This window comes from Mytilus galloprovincialis, chromosome 2, assembly GCF_965363235.1.
Source record: "Mytilus galloprovincialis chromosome 2, xbMytGall1.hap1.1, whole genome shotgun sequence".
Lineage (NCBI taxonomy): Eukaryota > Metazoa > Mollusca > Bivalvia > Mytilida > Mytilidae > Mytilus > Mytilus galloprovincialis.
The window spans coordinates 103,836,626-103,857,870 of record NC_134839.1 but is presented as its reverse complement, the minus strand read 5'-3'; the positions used below and the strand labels follow the sequence as shown (position 1 = coordinate 103,857,870).

The window sequence follows — 21,245 nt, the reverse complement described above, 5'->3', positions numbered from 1 at the left end:
ACAATCACTGGAAACTCATTACTGTTTAGCCACATCGCTTGTTACTAGTGAAAATTGAGGAAAAAATATTCTAAAAAAATCAAAGAAAATTATTCAAACGACTAAACACAGTCTTAAGACAATAAGTCCAAGAAGGTTATTATTAATCATATAAGCAACACTTTGTTATTATGATATTGGTCACACGGTTTTATTATAATATTGGTCGCCACTTTTTATTAGAATATTTCTTTTAGTCGAGAAAAACAATAATATGAGATAAAATTGTCTTGCATTATAATTAATGCAACGTTCATAAAATGTCTACAGTGTTATTAAACTCGTTCCAGGTAACTACTGTTGCAAATCAAGAGACACCATTGAACTATGTTATAGCCGGAGAAATAGAAATCTCTTTTACTGCATCGAATGAGGACATTGATGTTTCTGTTGATAAGATAGAACTAATTGCATGTGAAAAGTCAACCTCAGCAGGTCCAACCACTGTTTCATCATCTACATCGGCATCGACGACAGGTGCAACCGAAGGAACACCATCCTCAACTGTAGCAGGACCATCAGGTTCGACTACAGGTGCACCCAGTACAACGACAGCACCATCAACAGGTCCAACAGAAGGACCAACAGTTTCAATGGCGACACCGACACCATCACCTGCACCTGAGGAATGTCCATCTCTTAATTTGATGGAAGACTCAGGAGTTGGTCTGTCAATAACATATGACGATGAGATAATATCAGCTGACACTTTGATTGGTCTTCAAAGCTCAGATGATAATCGAAAACTAACTGTAACACCGTCATCAACCGTAACGATTTCACTTACCAAGGTATCAACACTTGTGTCAATCAATGTGAATGGAGACAATATTGAGGAGATTACGTTGACCTTTACAGATGAAACCATAAACCAGAAAAAAACGGTACGTATAGGCAACCATATTGCAGTAAGTATTTAAATTCAAAAGAAAATTATGTTGTTTCTTTCTGTAAATTGTCGGACTTAAATATCACTGGAAACTCATTACTGTTTAGCCACATGGCTTGTTACTAGTGAAAATTGAGGAAGAAATATTCTAAAAAAATCAATACAAATTATTCAAACGACTAAACACAGTCTTAAGACAATTAGTCCAAAAAGGTTATTATTAATCATATAAGCAACATTTTGTTATTATGATATTAGTCACACGGTTTTATTATAATATTGGTCGCCACTTTTTATTAGAATACTTCTTTTAGTCGAGAAAAACAATAATATGAGATAAAATTGTCTTGCATTATAATTAATGCAACGTTCATAAAATGTCTACAGTGTTATTAAACTCTTTCCAGGTAACTACTGTTGCAAATCAAGAGACACCATTGAACTATGTTATAGCCGGAGAAATAGAAATCTCTTTTACTGCATCGAATAAGGACATTGATGTTTCTGTTGATAAGATAGAACTAATTGCATGTGAAAAGTCAACCTCAGCAGGTCCAACCACTGTTTCATCAGCTACATCGGCACCGACGACAAGTGGAATCACAGGTTTATCAAGTATAACGACAGTGCCACTAGTAGGTCAAACAGGGGGACCACCATCTACTACAGCAGCACCATCGACGACAGGTGCAACCGAAGGAACACCATCCTCAACTGTAACAGGACCGTCAGGTTCGACTACAGGTGCACCGAGTACAACGACAACACCATCGACGGGTTCAATAGAAGGAACATCAGTTTCAATGGCGACAGTGGCATCATCACCTGCACCTGAGGAATGTCCATCTATTAATTTGATGGAAGGTTCAGGAATTGGTCTGTCAATATCATATGACGATGAGAAAATTTCAGCTGACACTTTGAATGGTCTTCAAAGCTCGGATGATAATAGAAGCTTAACTGTACTATCATCATCAACTTTGACTATTTCACTTACGCAGATCTCAACACTTGTGTCAATCAATGTGAATGGAGACAATATTGAGAAGATAACTTTGACTTATACAGATGAAATCACAAACGTGATAAAAACAGTAAGTGTATGAAACTATTCTACAATACATAGATTATGAATTCAGAAGACTTTTTTTGAAAAAAGGTTTACTTTTCAATTTTTATTTATTTATCTAAACCTCCGTGAAATTGATCTAATTTATCCCTTCCGGAGCACCTGAGATCACCCCTAGTTTTTGGTGGGGTTCGTGTTGTTTATTCTTTAGTTTTCTATGTTGTGTCATGTGTACTATTGTTTTTCTGTTTGTCTTTTTCATTTTTAGCCATGGCGTTGTCAGTTTGTTTTATATTTATGAGTTTGACTGTCCCTTTGGTATCTTTCGTCCCTCTTTTATCCTTTATTAGGGTTAACAAATTCCAAAAAAATAGATTTAAATAAAATATTGTTAAAGACTACAATTGCACATACGTTGAAAGTTTTTACTTCCTATAGACCACTATTCATAATTTACTTTTCTGACATTTTTAGATCTAATTTGATATGATTTTTTATAGGTCATTATTAATAGTAATGAAGATACATTATTGAATTATGACGCTGCGAAAGTATTAAAAATATCCTTTACTGGAGTTGAAGACAATGATGTGTCCATTGATATGATTGAATTGGTTGTCTGTGATCTACCAAGAACGTCATCTTTAACAACAAGTCAACATCTCATGACTTCAGAACCAAATTCGATTATACCTTCCTTGACTACAGCTTCAGGTAAATATTTGAGGCCTATGAATTACGTCTGTTTTGTCTTAGTATCTTTTTTGAACGGGATAGTACACTTGCATAGACATTTATATACTGATTTCTATTATAAGAACTACTACTCTGTCTCAAAATAGTAAGGGATATGAGTGAGACATTATTTTACAGCGACACAAATGTTCGGCCTCCCTAAAACCGAGTTAGCTTTGCATCATCGTAAATATATTTCAGATTTTTGATTGTTTGATCTTTCCAATTAGAACGCTAAAGTTGTTTAAACTTCATTTCAAAGGTATCAATTTATTTCTGTGGTATCAAGTAAAAATACACAATCAGGTGATGGTCATGGTCATGGTCTAGTGACGTTGAAAGTTGTGCTTAATTAACCCGTTTTAATTTGTGATTATATCAGTTTATGCAGAACCACTAGTGGTAGGTCAATGATATTAGTTTTGCAGATGTATAAGCCGTTGCACTTCTAATTTTCAATGGGATTATTTTGTTCCTTCCCCCTCAATCATGGTAAAAATATATAACAGATTGATATATGTGCCATCTCTTTTGCATTTAGATAATGGTAAGCTATAGAAGTTGTGCTTCATATAACTATTAGTTCTATTGCATTTAACTGTTAGTGGGTCAGATGGTCATTTGGTGGACCACAGCGTTGATCCTTTATATACAACGACTAAGAAGTGTGTAAACGGATATTGTTTTGTTAATATTTGCTTATGCATTAATGAGCACACCACTCTCAGGAATATGTCTGATTCTTTGCTGGTATTTTATTTATAGTAATTTAACTAAAGTGTTTTGAATAGTTATTAGTTTTGGTATTTTCCTTTTTTCATCATTGCATGATAGATACATAGTGTATATATCAGTATCTCTCGCCTCAGGCACATTGTATGTACTATATTTCAATTAATTCATACAATTTAGGACGTCTACACTAAAAAATTCTTCCTTTTTCGTTTCCATTAATGATTTGTATGTTCAATTAGTTCAGCTATTTAGAAATTGGTACGCTTCAACCCTTAGCACTAAAGTTAACTTTGTCGTATGAAACTGATGACATAATTTAAAAAAACACAAACGCGTTGTAACTCGAAATACGAGGAACGTGTTCTGGAGCCCGAAACATTAGAAAAACTTCCCGTATTAATAAAAACATTACTTCTGTAAATAACTTTCAAACTTATCGGACTGCATGATTTATTCTTGCTTTATCGAAAATAAGAATATTGGGCATAATGAATAAACAACTGTCTTGTAAAATTGTCTTGAAAAGAACAAGATAGCTTTTTACATAGGACACTATTATGTTTTGCATATTCCTCGAAGTGCTTGCAATGAATGCTTACACCATTTGCAGTGATTTTGTTAAGATTGGATTGCATCCTAAAATAGTTGATGATATTATAGACAATTTGTTTTAATTTACAGCATCAACATGCAATTCAGTCGATGGTATGTCAAGTCCTGCATTAATTCCTGACGGAAGTATTGGAATAAATGTTCCAACACAAAACGATATAGAGAAAATTCGACCTGGAGGTGATTCATTAATCATATTGGACAATAAGATTGTAATCCCTACGATATCTATTTTGCTTAGACAGAAACCAGAGTTAGAAAGTGTAGAAATTTACCCAAGTTCCAATGAAAGCAATGTAAATACATACATTGTAAGTGTACAAGATTCACAGGATGTACTGCCACACCAGATTGGAAAGGTGAGTCAATTCATTCCTCAATATTCAATCCCCTCCGCAATTAAAAAAAAAGAGAAAAAGAATTTTTTCGAAAGTATTGGATTTATAAAGTTCATATGGCGCTGAAAAATCTCCCACTTCGATTGTGTCGAAAGGTGGCAGAACATGAAGCGTTTCATTTCCATACCATTACAAAGTACAGTTGACCGAAATATAAACCTTCTGCATTATTAGTTAGTAGGATATGCTCCCACACTATAAAACTGTCTCCAAAATTATACAAATTAACAAACATAACAACAACTTCGATATCTGTTTACAACATATCGATGTTGAAGCATGCTCTAAAACCAATGTTACATCTTTGCTAATTTCCAATTTTGAGATTAAAATTACTATAAGAATATCATCAATCAATGTGATATTGTTTTCGTTTTTACTGCTATAACTAGATACTGTTTGTTATTAAAATTTTATAAGATTGCATCCTTATGAACTGTCAATGACAAACGATTTAAAATTACATTGACAGACATCATCAGATCTTAGACTGTAAGATAACATAATTTTAAATCAGCAGTTCAGGTATTTTAATCTGACATTGAGTTGATGGGAGCATTTGTGGATACCATATACTCTTGTTTCGTATTGCTTTGGTTATGATTTATGGCTCATTAAACCTTAATCATTTTCCCGTGTTGATTGTTCTGTCTGTTCATGTATGTACCTTTTGAAGTCCACCCAGCAAGATCTCAATAGGAGTAGTAAAATTGAAATGTTCAAACAACTAGCGAACCACTACCACTTATGCACATGCCTTTGTTGAGTCTAATATCTTATCTGTGATTGTTGTATGACACATTTTGTTAAATCTGTTTTTCTTGAGGATATGGTGTTAATAACAGATCGTTGGAAATACCATTTTAATTTATTCAGAATATCTTCATACATTTTAAAAACATTATAGATAATACTGTATAATGATCACTAGCTGTCTTTCGGATGTGTTTTTACTTTTATAGTAGCTGTCTCATTGACATATTACTTTAGGAGATGTCCAAACAGTTAAAGTCTGTTTTATAGTGATTCGTGTTTGTAGTGAATATTTGTTTGATCTGTTTAACTTATATAACTATTTTTTTTATATTTTTCTGTATTCAAGGTTTACAACGGAGACGAAATAGCAACATTCCCCTCTGGTGTGTTTGCAGATAAAGTTATCATTACATTGTTGACAAAGAATAATCCTAATCAACCGTACTATGTAGACGTCAAACTTAACGCCTGTTTCATCGGTATGTTTTCAAATTATGAACTGCAAAAAATCTACTCTACTTAATGCTAAACAAACCAGTATATAATTACACTAGCAAATGAGTATTCAGTAATACGTGTGACTTCAAATTATCTGACTATGCAAATAGAAGGACTTTGATAAAATAAAGTATTAATGAGTAAAACGTTTTTTTTTTAAATTGATATCAGAAAATTTTACTTAATGTAGTACAATACAAAGATTTTTTTTACTTCCAATCTCCAATCTTTAAAATGCTGTTACTTTCTTAAAACTGCATATAAATTAATAAAAGAGGTATACATAGATATATAAAAGATTGATCTTTTAAATGAATGCAATATTTTTGTTATGCAATCATTATGTAATTAAGTATTATGCAATCAATGGCAAAATCTTGGTCAGTTCACTAGAATGAATTTAGCTCTTTCATCTCTATAGCTACACAAAAAAGTTTAACGTTATCTTAATCAACACAGCAGGACCTACAAAATGGTGTCCAAATTATCGCTATCGTATTCCATTCTCTCATAAATCTGTAATTAGTGTAAACATCCTAACCACATAAAAGAAGATAGTGTATGATTAGGGGTAAAATTTGATCTAAACATTCTATCCAAAATCTGAGACACCCTTTTGCAGATAATGGCTCTAGGAACAAAATATCATAAAATCATCCCTCTCGGGGGATCCATGAAGAAGCTAATTTCAATTGAAAGTGAACATTTATTGTAAAATTTTGTAGACACAGTTATCATTATAATTGATTACATAATTGTTGTATAATACTAACAGTGCATTAATTTGAAAGAGAAATCTTTAAGCTATCCACAGATACCACTTTTATAAATTTTCAAGCATTAGAAAGATAGTTACAGCATTTTAAAACTGGAGAATTGGAGGTATAAAATCTTTGTATTGTGCTACCTTAAACGACTATATAGTTAAAATAAACAATCAAATATCCCTGGTTGTACTTATTTAATTTTTCAACTTTCTTCAACAGTATCACAATCTACAAAAGTCCCCACAGGAATACCAACTAAAGTTGGATTACCATCTGTACCAGTAACAGTAGGTCAAACTACTGCAACAGGAACACCGTCTCCAATTGTGATTACTGGTCCACCTTCTGTAACTGAAGGACCATCTACAACAGTAACCACCGGTATACCTTCTACAACAGGAACACCATCTCCAGTTGTAAGCCTTGGTTCATCTTTTGCATCTGGAGGACCATCTACAGCAGTAACAACCCGTCAACCTTCTGCAACAGGAACACCATCTCCAGTTGTAACCAGTGGACCACCTTCTATAACTGGAGGACCATCTACAGCACTAACCACCGGTCAACCTTCTGCAACAGGAACACCATCAACCGGTGTAAGCACTGGCCCGCCTTCTGCAACTAGAGGACCATCTACAGCAGTAACTACCGGTCAACCTTCTACAACAGGAACACCATCTGCAGGTGTAAGCACTGGTCAACCTTCTACAACTCGAGGACCATCTACAGCAGTAACCACCGGTCAACCTTCTGCAACAGGAACACCATCTCCAGGTGTAAGCACTGGCCCGCCTTCTGTAACTGGAGGACCATCTACAGCAGTAACCACCGGTCAACCTTCTGCAACAGGAACACCATCTCCAGGTGTAACCACTGGACCACCTTCTGTAACTGGAGGACCATCTACAGCAGTAACCACCGGTCAACCTTCTGCAACAGGTACACCACCTCCAGGTGTAACCACTGGACCACCTTCTGTAACTGGAGGCCCATCTACAGCAGTAACCACCGGTCAACCTTCTGCAACAGGAACACCATCTCCAAGTGTAAGCACTGGCCCACCTTCTGTAACTGGAGGACCATCTACAGCAGTAACCACCGGTCAACCTTCTGCAACGGGAACAGCATCTCCAGGTGTAACCACTGGACCACCTTCTGTAACTGGAGGACCATCTACAGCAGTAACCACCGGTCAACCTTCTGCAACAGGAACACCATCTCCAGTTGTAACCAGTGGACCACCTTCTGTAACTGGAGGACCATCTACAGCAGTAACCACCGGTCAACCTTCTGCAACAGGAACACCATCTCCAGGTGTAAGCACTGGTCCACCTTCTGTAACTCGAGGACCATCTACAGCAGTAACCACCGGTCAACCTTCTGCGACAGGAACACCATCTCTAGGTGTAACCACTGGACCACCTTCTGTAACTGGAGGACCATCTACAGTAGTTACCACCGGTCAACCTTCTGCAACAGGAAAACCATCTCAAGGTGTAAGTACTGGTCCGTCTTCTACAACTGCAGGACCATCTACAGCAGTAACAACCAGACAACCTTCTGCAACAGGAACACCATCTCAAGGTGTAACCACCGCTGGAATATCTGCAACAGGAACACCATCTTCAGTTGTAAATACTGTTTCACCTATTACAACTAGCGGACCATCGTCAAGATCAACACCGGGTGTACCTCCTGCAACAAAAGCACCATCTCCAAGTGTTAGTACTGGTCCACCTTCTACAACTGGAGGACCATCTACAGCAGTAACCACCGGTCAACCTTCTGCAACAGGAACACCATCAACCGGTGTAAGCACTGGCCCGCCTTCTGCAACTGGAGGACCATCTACAGCAGTAACTACCGGTCAACCTTTTACAACAGGAACACCATCTCCAGGTGTAAGCAGTGGTCAACCTTCTACAACTGGAGGACCATCTACAGCAGTAACCACCGGTCAACCTTCTGCAACAGGAACACCATCTCCAGGTGTAAGCACTGGACCACCTTCTGTAACTGGAGGACCATCTACAGCAGTAACCACCGGTCAACCTTCTGCAACAGGAACACCATCTCCAGGTGTAACCACTGGACCACCTTCTGTAACTGGAGGACCATCTACAGCAGTAACCACTGGTCAACCTTCTGCAACAGGTACACCATCTCAAGGTGTAACCACTGGACCACCTTCTGTAACTGGAGGACCATCTACAGCAGTAACCACCGGTCAACCTTCTGCAACAGGAACACCATCAACCGGTGTAAGCACTGGCCCGCCTTCTGCAACTGGAGGACCATCTACAGCAGTAACAACCAGTCAACCTTCGGCAACAGGAACCCCATCTCCAGGTGTTAGCACTGGCCCACCTTCTGTAAGTGGAGGACCATCTACAGCAGTAACCACCGGTCAACCTTCTGCAACAGGAACACTATCTCCAGGTGTAAGCACTGGACCACCTTCTGTAACTGGAGGACCATCTACAGCAGTAACCACCGGTCAACCTTCTGCAACAGGAACACCATCTCCAGTTGTAACCAGTGGACCACCTTCTGTAACTGGAGGACCATCTACAGCAGTAACCACCGGTCAACCTTCTGCAACAGGAACACCATCAACCGGTGTAAGCACTGGCCCGCCTTCTGCAACTGGAGGACCATCTACAGCAGTAACCACCGGTCAACCTTCTACAACAGGAACACCATCTGCAGGTGTAAGCACTGGTCAACCTTCTACAACTCGAGGACCATCTACAGCAGTAACCACCGGTCAACCTTCTGCAACAGGAACACCATCTCCAGGTGTAAGCACTGGACCATCTTCTGTAACTGAAGGACCATCTACAGCAGTAACCACCGGTCAACCTTCTGCGACAGAAACACCATCTCCAGGTGTAACCACTGGACCACCTTCTGTAACTGGAGGACCATCTACAGCAGTAACCACCGGTCAACCTTCTGCAACAGGAACACCATCTCCAGGTGTAACCACTGGACCACCTTCTGTAACTGGAGGACCATCTACAGCAGTAACCACCGGTCAACCTTCTGCAACAGGTACACCATCTCCAGGTGTAACCACTGGACCACCTTCTGTAACTGGAGGCCCATCTACAGCAGTAACCACCGGTCAACCTTCTGCAACAGGAACACCATCTCCAAGTGTAAGCACTGGCCCACCTTCTCTAACTGGAGGACCATCTACAGCAGTAACCACCGGTCAACCTTCTGCAACGGGAACAGCATCTCCAGGTGTAACCACTGGACCACCTTCTGTAACTGGAGGACCATCTACAGCAGTAACCACCGGTCAACCTTCTGCAACAGGAACACCATCTCCAGTTGTAACCAGTGGACCACCTTCTGTAACTGGAGGACCATCTACAGCAGTAACCACCGGTCAACCTTCTGCAACAGGAACACCATCAACCGGTGTAAGCTCTGGCCCGCCTTCTGCAACTGGAGGACCATCCACAGCAGTAACTACCGGTCAACCTTCTGCAACAGAAACACCATCTCCAGGTGTAACCACTGGCCCACCTTCTGTTTCTAGAGGACCATCTACAGCACTAACCACCGGTCAACCTTCTGCAACAGGAACACCATCTCCAGGTGTAACTACTGGACCACCTTCTGTAACTGGAGGACCATCTACAGCAGTAACCACCGGTCAACCTTCTGCAACAGGAACACCATCTCCAGGTGTAACCACTGGACCACCTTCTGTAACTGGAGGACCATCTACAGCAGTAACCACCAGTCAACCTTCTGCAACGGGAACAGCCTCTCCAGGTGTAACCACTGGACCACCTTCTGTAACTGGAGGACCATCTACAGCAGTAACCACCGGTCAACCATCTGCAACAGGAACACCATCTCCAGTTGTAACCAGTGGACCACCTTCCGTAACTGTAGGACCATCTACAGCAGTAACCACTGGTCAACCTTCTGCAACAGGAACACCATCAACCGGTGTAAGCACTGGCCCGCCTTCTGCAACTGAAGGACCATCTACAGCAGTAACTACCGGTCAACCTTCTGCAACAGGAACACCATCTCCAGGTATAACCACTGGTCCACCTTCTGTTACTGGAGGACCATCTACAGCAATAACCACCGGTCAACCTTCTGAAACAGGAACACCATCTCCAGGTGTAACCACTGGACCACCTTCTGTAACTGGAGGACCATCTACAGCAGTAACCACCGGTCAACCTTATGCAACAGGAACACCATCTCCAGGTGTAAGCACTGGCCCACCTTCTGTAACTGGAGGACCATCTACAGCAGTAACCACCGGTCAACCTCCTGCAACAGGAACACCATCTCCAGGTGTAAGCACTGGACCACCTACTGTAACTGGAGGACCATCTACATCAGTAACAACCGGTCAACCTTCTGCAACAGGAACACCATCTCCAGGTGTAAGCACTGGTCCACCTTCTGTTACTGGAGGGCCATCTACAGCAGTAACCACCGGTCAACCTTCTGCAACAGGAACACCATCTCCAGGTGTAAGCACTGGTCCACCTGCCTTAACTGGAGGACCATCTACAGCAGTAACATTCGGTCAACCTTCTGCGACAGGAACACCATCTCCAGGTGTAACCACTGGACCACCTTCTGTAACTGGACGACCATCTACAGTAGTTACCACCGGTCAACCTTCTGCAACAGGAAAACCATCTCCAGGTGTAAGTACTGGTCCGACTTCTACAACTGCAAGACCATCTACAGCAGTAACAACCAGACAACCTTCTGCAACAGGAACATCATCTCAAGGTGTAACCACCGCTGAAATATCTGCAACAGGAACACCATCTTCAGTTTTAAATACTGTTTCACCTATTACAACTAGCGGACCATCGTCAAGATCAACACCGGGTGTACCTCCTGCAACAAAAGCACCATCTCCAAGTGTTAGTACTGGTCCACCTTCTGCAACTGGAGGACCATCTACAGCAGTAACCACCGGTCAACCTTCTGCAACAGGAACACCATCAACCGGTATAAGTACTGGCCCGCCTTCTGCAACTGGAGGACCATCTACAGCAGTAACTACCGGTCAACCTTCTACAACAGGAACACCATCTCCAGGTGTAAGCACTGGTCAACCTTCTACAACTGGAGGACCATCTACAGCAGTAACCACCGGTCAACCTTCTGCAACAGGAACACCATCTCCAGGTGTAAGCACTGGACCACCTTCTGTAACTGGAGGACCATATACACCAGTAACCACCGGTCAACCTTCTGCAACAGGAACACCATCTCCAGGTGTAACCACTGGACCACCTTCTGTAAATGGAGAACCATCTACAGCAGTAACCACCGGTCAACCTTCTGCAACAGGAACACCATCTCCAGGTGTAAACACTGGACCACCTTCTGTAACTGGAGGACCATCTACAGCAGTAACCACCGGTCAACCTTCTGTAACAGGAACACCATCTCCAGGTGTAACCACTGGACCACCTTCTGTAACTGGAGGACCATCTACAGCAGTAACCAACGGTCAACCTTCTGCAACAGGAACACCATCAACCGGTGTAAGCACTGGCCCGCCTTCTGCAACTGGAGGACCATCTACAGCAGTAACTACCGGTCAACCTTCTACAACAGGAACACCATCTCCAGATGTAACCACTGTCCCACCTTCTGTTACTGGAGGACCATCTACAGCACTAACCACCGGTCAACCTTCTGCAACAGGAACACCATCTCCAGGTGTAACCACTGGACCACCTTCTGTAACTGGAGGACCATCTACAGCAGTAACCACCGGTCAACCTCCTGCAACAGGAACACCATCTCCAGGTGTAACCACTAGACCACCTACTGTAACTGGAGGACCATCTACATCAGTAACAACCGGTCAACCTTCTGCAACAGGAAGACCTTCTCCAGGTGTAACCACTGGACCACCTTCTGTAACTGGAGGACCATCTACAACAGTAACCACCGGTCAACCTCCTGCAACAGGAACACCATCTCCAGGTGTAAGCACTGGTCCACCTGCTGTATCTGGAGGACCATCTACAGCAGTAACAACCGGTCAACCTTCTGCGACAGGAACACCATCTCCAGGTGTCAGCACTGGTCAACCTTCTGTAACTGGAGGACCATCTACAGTAGTTACCACCGGTCAACCTTCTGCAACAGGAAAACCATCTCCAGGTGTAAGTACTGGTCCACCTTCTACAACTGCAGGACCATCTACAGCAGTAACAACAAGACAACCTTCTGCAACAGGAACATCATCTCAAGGTGTAACCACCGCTGAAATATCTGCAACAGGAACACCATCTTCATTTGTAAATACTGTTTCACCTATTACAACTAGCGGACCATCGTCAAGATCAACACCGGGTGTACCTCCTGCAACAAAAGCACCATCTCCAAGTGTTAGTACTGGTCCACCTTCTGCAACTGGAGGACCATCTACAGCAGTAACCACCGGTCAACCTTCTGCAACAGGAACACCATCAACCGGTGTAAGCACTGGCCCGCCTTCTGCAACTGGAGGACCATCTACAGCAGTAACTACCGGTCAACCTTCTACAACAGGAACACCATCTCCAGGTGTAAGCACTGGTCAACCTTCTACAACTGGAGGACTATCTACAGCAGTAACCACCGGTCAACCTTCTGCAACAGGAACACCATCTGCAGGTGTAAGCACTGGACCACCTTCTGTAACTGGAGGACCATTTACAGCAGTAACCACCGGTCAACCTTCTGCAACAGGAACACCATCTCCAGGTGTAACCACTGGACCACCTTCTGTAAATGGAGAACCATCTACAGCAGTAACTACCGGTCAACCTTCCTCAACAGGAACACCATCTCCAGTTGTAACCAGTGGACCACCTTCTGCAACTGGAGGACCATCTACAGCAGTAACCACCGGTCAACCTTCTGCAACAGGAACACCATCTCCAGGTGTAAGCACTGGTCCGCCTTCTGTAACTGGAGGACCATCTACAGCAGTAACTACCGGTCAACCTTCTGCAACAGGAACACCATCTCCAGGTGTAACCACTGGCCCACCTTCTGTTACTGGAGGACCATCTACAGCACTAACCACCGGTCAACCTTCTGCAACAGGAACACCATCTCCAGGTGTAAACACTGGACCACCTTCTGTAACTGGAGGACCATCTACAGCAGTAACCACCGGTCAACCTTCTGCAACAGGAACACCATCTCCAGGTGTAACCACTGGACCACCTTCTGTAACTGGAGGACCATCTACAGCAGTAACCACCGGTCAACCTTCTGCAACAGGAACACCATCAACCGGTGTAAGCACTGGCCCGCCTTCTGCAACTGGAGGACCATCTACAGCAGTAACTACCGGTCAAACTTCTAGAACAGGAACACCATCTCCAGGTGTAACCACTGGCCCACCTTCTGTTACTGGAGGACCATCTACAGCACTAACCACCGGTCAACCTTCTGCAACAGGAACACCATCTCCAGGTGTAACCACTGGACCACCTTCTGTAACTAGAGGACCATCTACAGCAGTAACCACCGGTCAACCTTCTGCAACAGGAACACCATCTCCAGGTGTAACCACTGGACCACCTTCTGTAACTGGAGGACCATCTACAGCAGTAACCACCGGTCAACCTCCTGCAACAGGAACACCATCTCCAGGTGTAACCACTGGACCACCTACTGTAACTGGAGGACCATCTACATCAGTAACAACCGGTCAACCTTCTGCAACAGGAACACAATCTCCAGGTGTAACCACTGGACCACCTTCTGTAACTGGAGGACCATCTACAGCAGTAACCACCGGTCAACCTTCTGCAACAGGAACACCATCTCCAGTTGTAACCAGTGGACCACCTTCTGCAACTGGAGGACCATCTACAGCAGTAACCACCGGTCAACCTTCTGCAACAGGAACACCATCAACCGGTTTAAGCACTGGCCCGCCTTCTGCAACTGGAGGACCATCTACAGCAGTAACTACCGGTCAACCTTCTGCAACAGGAACACCATCTGCAGGTGTAAGCACTGGTCAACCTTCTACAACTGGAGGACCATCTACAGCAGTAACCACCGGTCAAACTTCTGCAACAGGAACACCATCTCCAGGTGTAAGCACTGGACCATCTTCTGTAACTGGAGGACCATCTACAGCAGTAACCACCGGTCAACCTTCTGCAACAGGAACACCATCTCCAGGTGTAAGCACTGGACCACCTTCTGTAACTGGAGGACCATCTACAGCAGTAACCACCGGTCAACCTTCTGCAACAGGAACACCATCTCCAGGTGTAAGCACTGGCCCACCTTCTGTAACTGGAGGACCATCTACAGCAGTAACCACCAGTCAACCTTCTGCAACGGGAACAGCCTCTCCAGGTGTAACCACTGGACCACCTTCTGTAACTGGAGGACCATCTACAGCAGTAACCACCGGTCAACCATCTGCAACAGGAACACCATCTCCAGTTGTAACCAGTGGACCACCTTCCGTAACTGTAGGACCATCTACAGCAGTAACCACTGGTCAACCTTCTGCAACAGGAACACCATCAACCGGTGTAAGCACTGGCCCGCCTTCTGCAACTGGAGGACCATCTACAGCAGTAACTACCGGTCAACCTTCTGCAACAGGAACACCATCTCCAGGTATAACCACTGGTCCACCTTCTGTTACTGGAGGACCATCTACAGCAATAACCACCGGTCAACCTTCTGCAACAGGAACACCATCTCCAGGTGTAACCACTGGACCACCTTCTGTAACTGGAGGACCATCTACAGCACTAACCACCGGTCAACCTTCTGCAACAGGAACACCATCTCCAGGTGTAAGCACTGGCCCACCTTCTGTAACTGGAGGACCATCTACAGCAGTAACCACCGGTCAACCTCCTGCAACAGGGACACCATCTCCAGGTGTAAGCACTGGACCACCTACTGTAACTGGAGGACCATCTACATCAGTAACAACCGGTCAACCTTCTGCAACAGGAACACCATCTCCAGGTGTAAGCACTGGTCCACCTTCTGTTACTGGAGGGCCATCTACAGCAGTAACCACAGGTCAACCTTCTGCAACAGGAACACCATCTCCAGGTGTAAGCACTGGTCCACCTGCCTTAACTGGAGGACCATCTACAGCAGTAACATTCGGTCAACCTTCTGCGACAGGAACACCATCTCCAGGTGTAACCACTGGACCACCTTCTGTAACTGGAGGACCATCTACAGTAGTTACCACCGGTCAACCTTCTGCAACAGGAAAACCATCTCCAGGTGTAAGTACTGGTCCGACTTCTACAACTGCAAGACCATCTACAGCAGTAACAACCAGACAACCTTCTGCAACAGGAACATCATCTCAAGGTGTAACCACCGCTGAAATATCTGCAACAGGAACACCATCTTCAGTTTTAAATACTGTTTCACCTATTACAACTAGCGGACCATCGTCAAGATCAACACCGGGTGTACCTCCTGCAACAAAAGCACCATCTCCAAGTGTTAGTACTGGTCAATCTTCTGCAACAGGAACACCATCAACCGATGTAATCACTGGCCCGCCTTCTGCAACTGGAGGACCATCTACAGCAGTAACTACCGGTCAACCTTCTTCAACAGGAACACCATCTCCAGGTGTAAGCACTGGTCAACCTTCTACAACTGGAGGACCATCTACAGCAGTAACCACCGGTCAACCTTCTGCAACAGGAACACCATCTCCAGGTGTAAGCACTGGACCACCTTCTGTAACTGGAGGACCATCTACAGCAGTAACCAACGGTCAACCTTCTGCAACAGGAACAGCATCTCCAGGTGTAACCACTGGACCACCTTCTGTAACTGGAGGACCATCTACAGCAGTAACCACCGGTCAACCTTCTGCAACAGGAACACAATCTCCAGGTGTAAGCACTGGACCATCTTCTGTAACTGGAGGACCATCTACAGCAGTAACCACCGGTCAACCTTCTGCAACAGGAACAGCATCTCCAGGTGTAACCACTGGACCACCTTCTGTAACTGGAGGACCATCTACAGCAGTAACCACCGGTCAACCTTCTGCAACAGGAACACCATCTCCAGGTGTAAGCACTGGCCCACCTTCTGTAACTGGAGGACCATCTACAGCAGTAACCACCGGTCAACCTTCTGCAACGGGAACAGCCTCTCCAGGTGTAACCACTGGACCACCTTCTGTAACTGCAGGACCATCTACAGCAGTAACCACCGGTCAACCTTCTGCAACAGGAACACCATCTCCAGTTGTAACCAGTGGAACACCTTCCGTAACTGGAGGACCATCTACAGCAGTAACCACCGGTCAACCTTCTGCAACAGGAACACGATCAACTGGTGTAAGCACTGGCCCGCCTTCTGCAACTGGAGGACCATCTACAGCAGTAACTACCGGTCAACCTTCTGCAACAGGAACACCATCTCCAGGTGTAACCACTGGTCCACCTTCTGTTACTGGAGGACCATCTACAGCAATAACCACCGGTCAACCTTCTGCAACAGGAACACCATCTCCAGGTGTTACCACTGGACCACCTTCTGTAACTGGAGGACCATCTACAGCAGTAACCACCGGTCAACCTTCTGCAACAGGAACACAATCTCCAGGTGTAACGACTGGACCACCTTCTGTAACTGGAGGACCATCTACAGCAGTAACCACCGGTCAACCTCCTGCAACAGGAACACCATCTCCAGGTGTAACCACTGGACCACCTACTGTAACTGAAGGACCATCTACAGCAGTAACAACCGGTCAACCTTCTGCAACAGGAACACCATCTCCAGGTGTAAGCACTGGTCCACCTTCTGTTACTGGAGGACCATCTACAGCAGTAACCAACGGTCAACCTTCTGCAACAGGAACAGCATCTCCAGGTGTAACCACTGGACCACCTTCTGTAACTGGAGGACCATCTACAGCAGTAACCACCGGTCAACCTTCTGCAACAGGAACACCATCTCCAGGTGTAAGCACTGGACCATCTTCTGTAACTGGAGGACCATCTACAGCAGTAACCACCGGTCAACCTTCTGCAACAGGAACAGCATCTCCAGGTGTAACCACTGGACCACCTTCTGTAACTGGAGGACCATCTACAGCAGTAACCACCGGTCAACCTTCTGCAACAGGAACACCATCTCCAGGTGTAAGCACTGGCCCACCTTCTGTAACTGGAGGACCATCTACAGCAGTAACCACCGGTCAACCTTCTGCAACGGGAACAGCCTCTCCAGGTGTAACCACTGGACCACCTTCTGTAACTGCAGGACCATCTACAGCAGTAACCACCGGTCAACCTTCTGCAACAGGAACACCATCTCCAGTTGTAACCAGTGGACCACCTTCCGTAACTGGAGGACCATCTACAGCAGTAACCACCGGTCAACCTTCTGCAACAGGAACACGATCAACCGGTGTAAGCACTGGCCCGCCTTCTGCAACTGGAGGACCATCTACAGCAGTAACTACCGGTCAACCTTCTGCAACAGGAACACCATCTCCAGGTGTAACCACTGGTCCACCTTCTGTTACTGGAGGACCATCTACAGCAATAACCACCGGTCAACCTTCTGCAACAGGAACACCATCTCCAGGTGTTACCACTGTACCACCTTCTGTAACTGGAGGACCATCTACAGCAGTAACCACCGGTCAACCTTCTGCAACAGGAACACAATCTCCAGGTGTAACGACTGGACCACCTTCTGTAACTGGAGGACCATCTACAGCAGTAACCACCGGTCAACCTTCTGCAACAGGAACACCATCTCCAGGTGTAACCACTGGACCACCTACTGTAACTGAAGGACCATCTACAGCAGTAACAACCGGTCAACCTTCTGCAACAGGAACACCATCTCCAGGTGTAAGCACTGGTCCACCTTCTGTTACTGGAGGGCCATCTACAGCAGTAACAACCGGTCAACCTTCTGCAACGGGAACACCAACTCCAGGTGTAAGCACTGGTCCACCTTCTTTTACTGGAGGGCCATCTACAGCAGTAACAACCGGTCAACCTTCTGCGACAGGAACAGCATCTCCAGGTGTAACCACTGGACCACCTTCTGTAACTGGAGGACCATCTACAGCAGTAACCAGCGGTCAACCTTCTGCAACGGGAACAGCCTCTCCAGGTGTAACCACTGGACCACCTTCTGTAACTGCAGGACCATCTACAGCAGTAACCACCGGTCAACCTTCTGCAACAGGAACACCATCTCCAGTTGTAACCAGTGGACCACCTTCCGTAACTGGAGGACCATCTACAGCAGTAACCACCGGTCAACCTTCTGCAACAGGAACACCATCAACCGGTGTAAGGACTGGCCCGCCTTCTGCAACTGGAGGACCATCTACAGCAGTAACTACCGGTCAACCTTCTGCAACAGGAACACCATCTCCAGGTGTAACCACTGGTCCACCTTCTGTTACTGGAGGACCATCTACAGCAATAACCACCGGTCAACCTTCTGCAACAGGAACACCATCTCCAGGTGTAAGCACTGGACCATCTTCTGTAACTGGAGGACCATCTACAGCAGTAACCACCGGTCAACCTTCTGCAACAGGAACACCATCTCCAGGTGTAACCACTGGACCACCTTCTGTAACTGGAGGACCATCTACAGCAGTAACCACCGGTCAACCTTCTGCAACAGGAACACCATCTCCAGGTGTAAGCACTGGCCCACCTTCTGTAACTGGAGGACCATCTACAGCAGTAACCACCGGTCAACCTTCTGCAACGGGAACAGCCTCTCCAGGTGTAACCACTGGACCACCTTCTGTAACTGCAGGACCATCTACAGCAGTAACCACCGGTCAACCTTCTGCAACAGGAACACCATCTCCAGTTGTAACCAGTGGACCACCTTCCGTAACTGGAGGACCATCTACAGCAGTAACCACCGGTCAACCTTCTGCAACAGGAACACCATCAACCGGTGTAAGCACTGGCCCGCCTTCTGCAACTGGAGGACCATCTACAGCAGTAACTACCGGTCAACCTTCTGCAACAGGAACACCATCTCCAGGTGTAACCACTGGTCCACCTTCTGTTACTGGAGGACCATCTACAGCAATAACCACCGGTCAACCTTCTGCAACAGGAACACCATCTCCAGGTGTTACCACTGGACCACCTTCTGTAACTGGAGGACCATCTACAGCAGTAACCACCGGTCAACCTTCTGCAACAGGAACACCATCTCCAGGTGTAACGACTGGACCACCTTCTGTAACTGGAGGACCATCTACAGCAGTAACCACCGGTCAACCTCCTGCAACAGGAACACCATCTCCAGGTGTAACCACTGGACCACCTACTGTAACTGGAGGACCATCTACAGCAGTAACAACCGGTCAACCTTCTGCAACAGGAACACCATCTCCAGGTGTAAGCACTGGTCCACCTTCTGTTACTGGAGGGCCATCTACAGCAGTAACAACCGGTCAACCTTCTGCAACAGGAAAACCATCTCCAGGTGTAAGTACTGGTCCGACTTCTACAACTGCAGGACCATCTACAGCAGTAACAACCAGACAACCTTCTGCAACAGGAACATCATCTCAAGGTGTAACCACCGCTGAAATATCTGCAACAGGAACACCATCTTCAGTTTTAAATACTGTTTCACCTATTACAACTAGCGGACCATCGTCAAGATCAACACCGGGTGTACCTCCTGCAACAAAAGCACCATCTCCAAGTGTTAGTACTGGTCCACCTTCTGCAACTGGAGGACCATCTACAGCAGTAAATACCGGTCAACCTTCTGCAACAGGAACACCATCTCCAGTTGTAACCAGTGGACCACCTTCTGCAACTGGAGGACCATCTACAGCAGTAACCACCGGTCAACCTTCTGCAACAGGAACACCATCAACCGGTGTAAGCACTGGTCAACCTTCTACAACTGGAGGACCATCTACAGCAGTAACCACCGGTCACCCTTCTGCAACAGGAACACCATCTCCAGGTGTAAGCACTGGTCCACCTTCTGTAACTGGAGGACCATCTACAGCAGTAACCACCGGTCAACCTTCTGCGACAGAAACACCATCTCCAGGTGTAACCACTGGACCACCTTCTGTAACTGGAGGACCATCTACAGCAGTTACCACCGGTCAACCTTCTGCAACAGGAACACCATCTCCAGGTGTAAGCACTGGCCCACCTTCTGTAACTGGAGGACCATCTACAACAGTAATCACCGGTCAACCTTCTGCAACAGGAACACCATCTCCAGGTGTAACCACTGGACCACCTTCTGTAACTGGAGGACCATCTACAGCAGTAACCACCGGTCAACCTTCTGCAACAGAAACACCATCTCCAGGTGTAAGCACTGGTCTACCTTTTGTAACTGGAGGACCATCTACAGCAGTAACAACAAGTCAACCTTCTGCAACAGGAACACAATCTCCAGGTGTAAGCACTGGTCCACCTTCTGTTACTGGAGGACTATCTACAGCAGTAACCTCCGGTCAACCTTTTGCAACAGGAACACCATCTCCAAGTGTAACCACTGGTCCACCTTCTGTTACTGGAGGATCATCTACAGCAGTTACAACCGGTCAACCTTCGGCAACAGGAACACCATCTGCAGGTGTAAGCACTGGTCCACCTTCTACAACTGCAGGACCATCTACAGCAGTAACAACAAGTCAACCATCTGCAAAAGAAACACCGTCTCAAGGTATAAGTACTGATAGATTTAAG

General features: G+C 45.3%; 1 protein-coding gene across 1 annotated transcript in view; it reads left to right on the top strand.

Annotated features, from left to right (window-relative positions):
* Positions 1-21,245, top strand: part of LOC143062590 (uncharacterized) — a 66,843-nt gene that overhangs the window by 28,766 nt on the left and 16,832 nt on the right. Inside the window, exons 32-37 of the mRNA XM_076234253.1 lie at positions 330-809; positions 1,336-2,022; positions 2,498-2,711; positions 4,149-4,438; positions 5,580-5,712; positions 6,718-21,222. Of these exons, the coding sequence (XP_076090368.1) occupies positions 330-809; positions 1,336-2,022; positions 2,498-2,711; positions 4,149-4,438; positions 5,580-5,712; positions 6,718-21,222 (16,309 nt within the window). The remainder of the gene's footprint in view (positions 1-329; positions 810-1,335; positions 2,023-2,497; positions 2,712-4,148; positions 4,439-5,579; positions 5,713-6,717; positions 21,223-21,245) is intronic.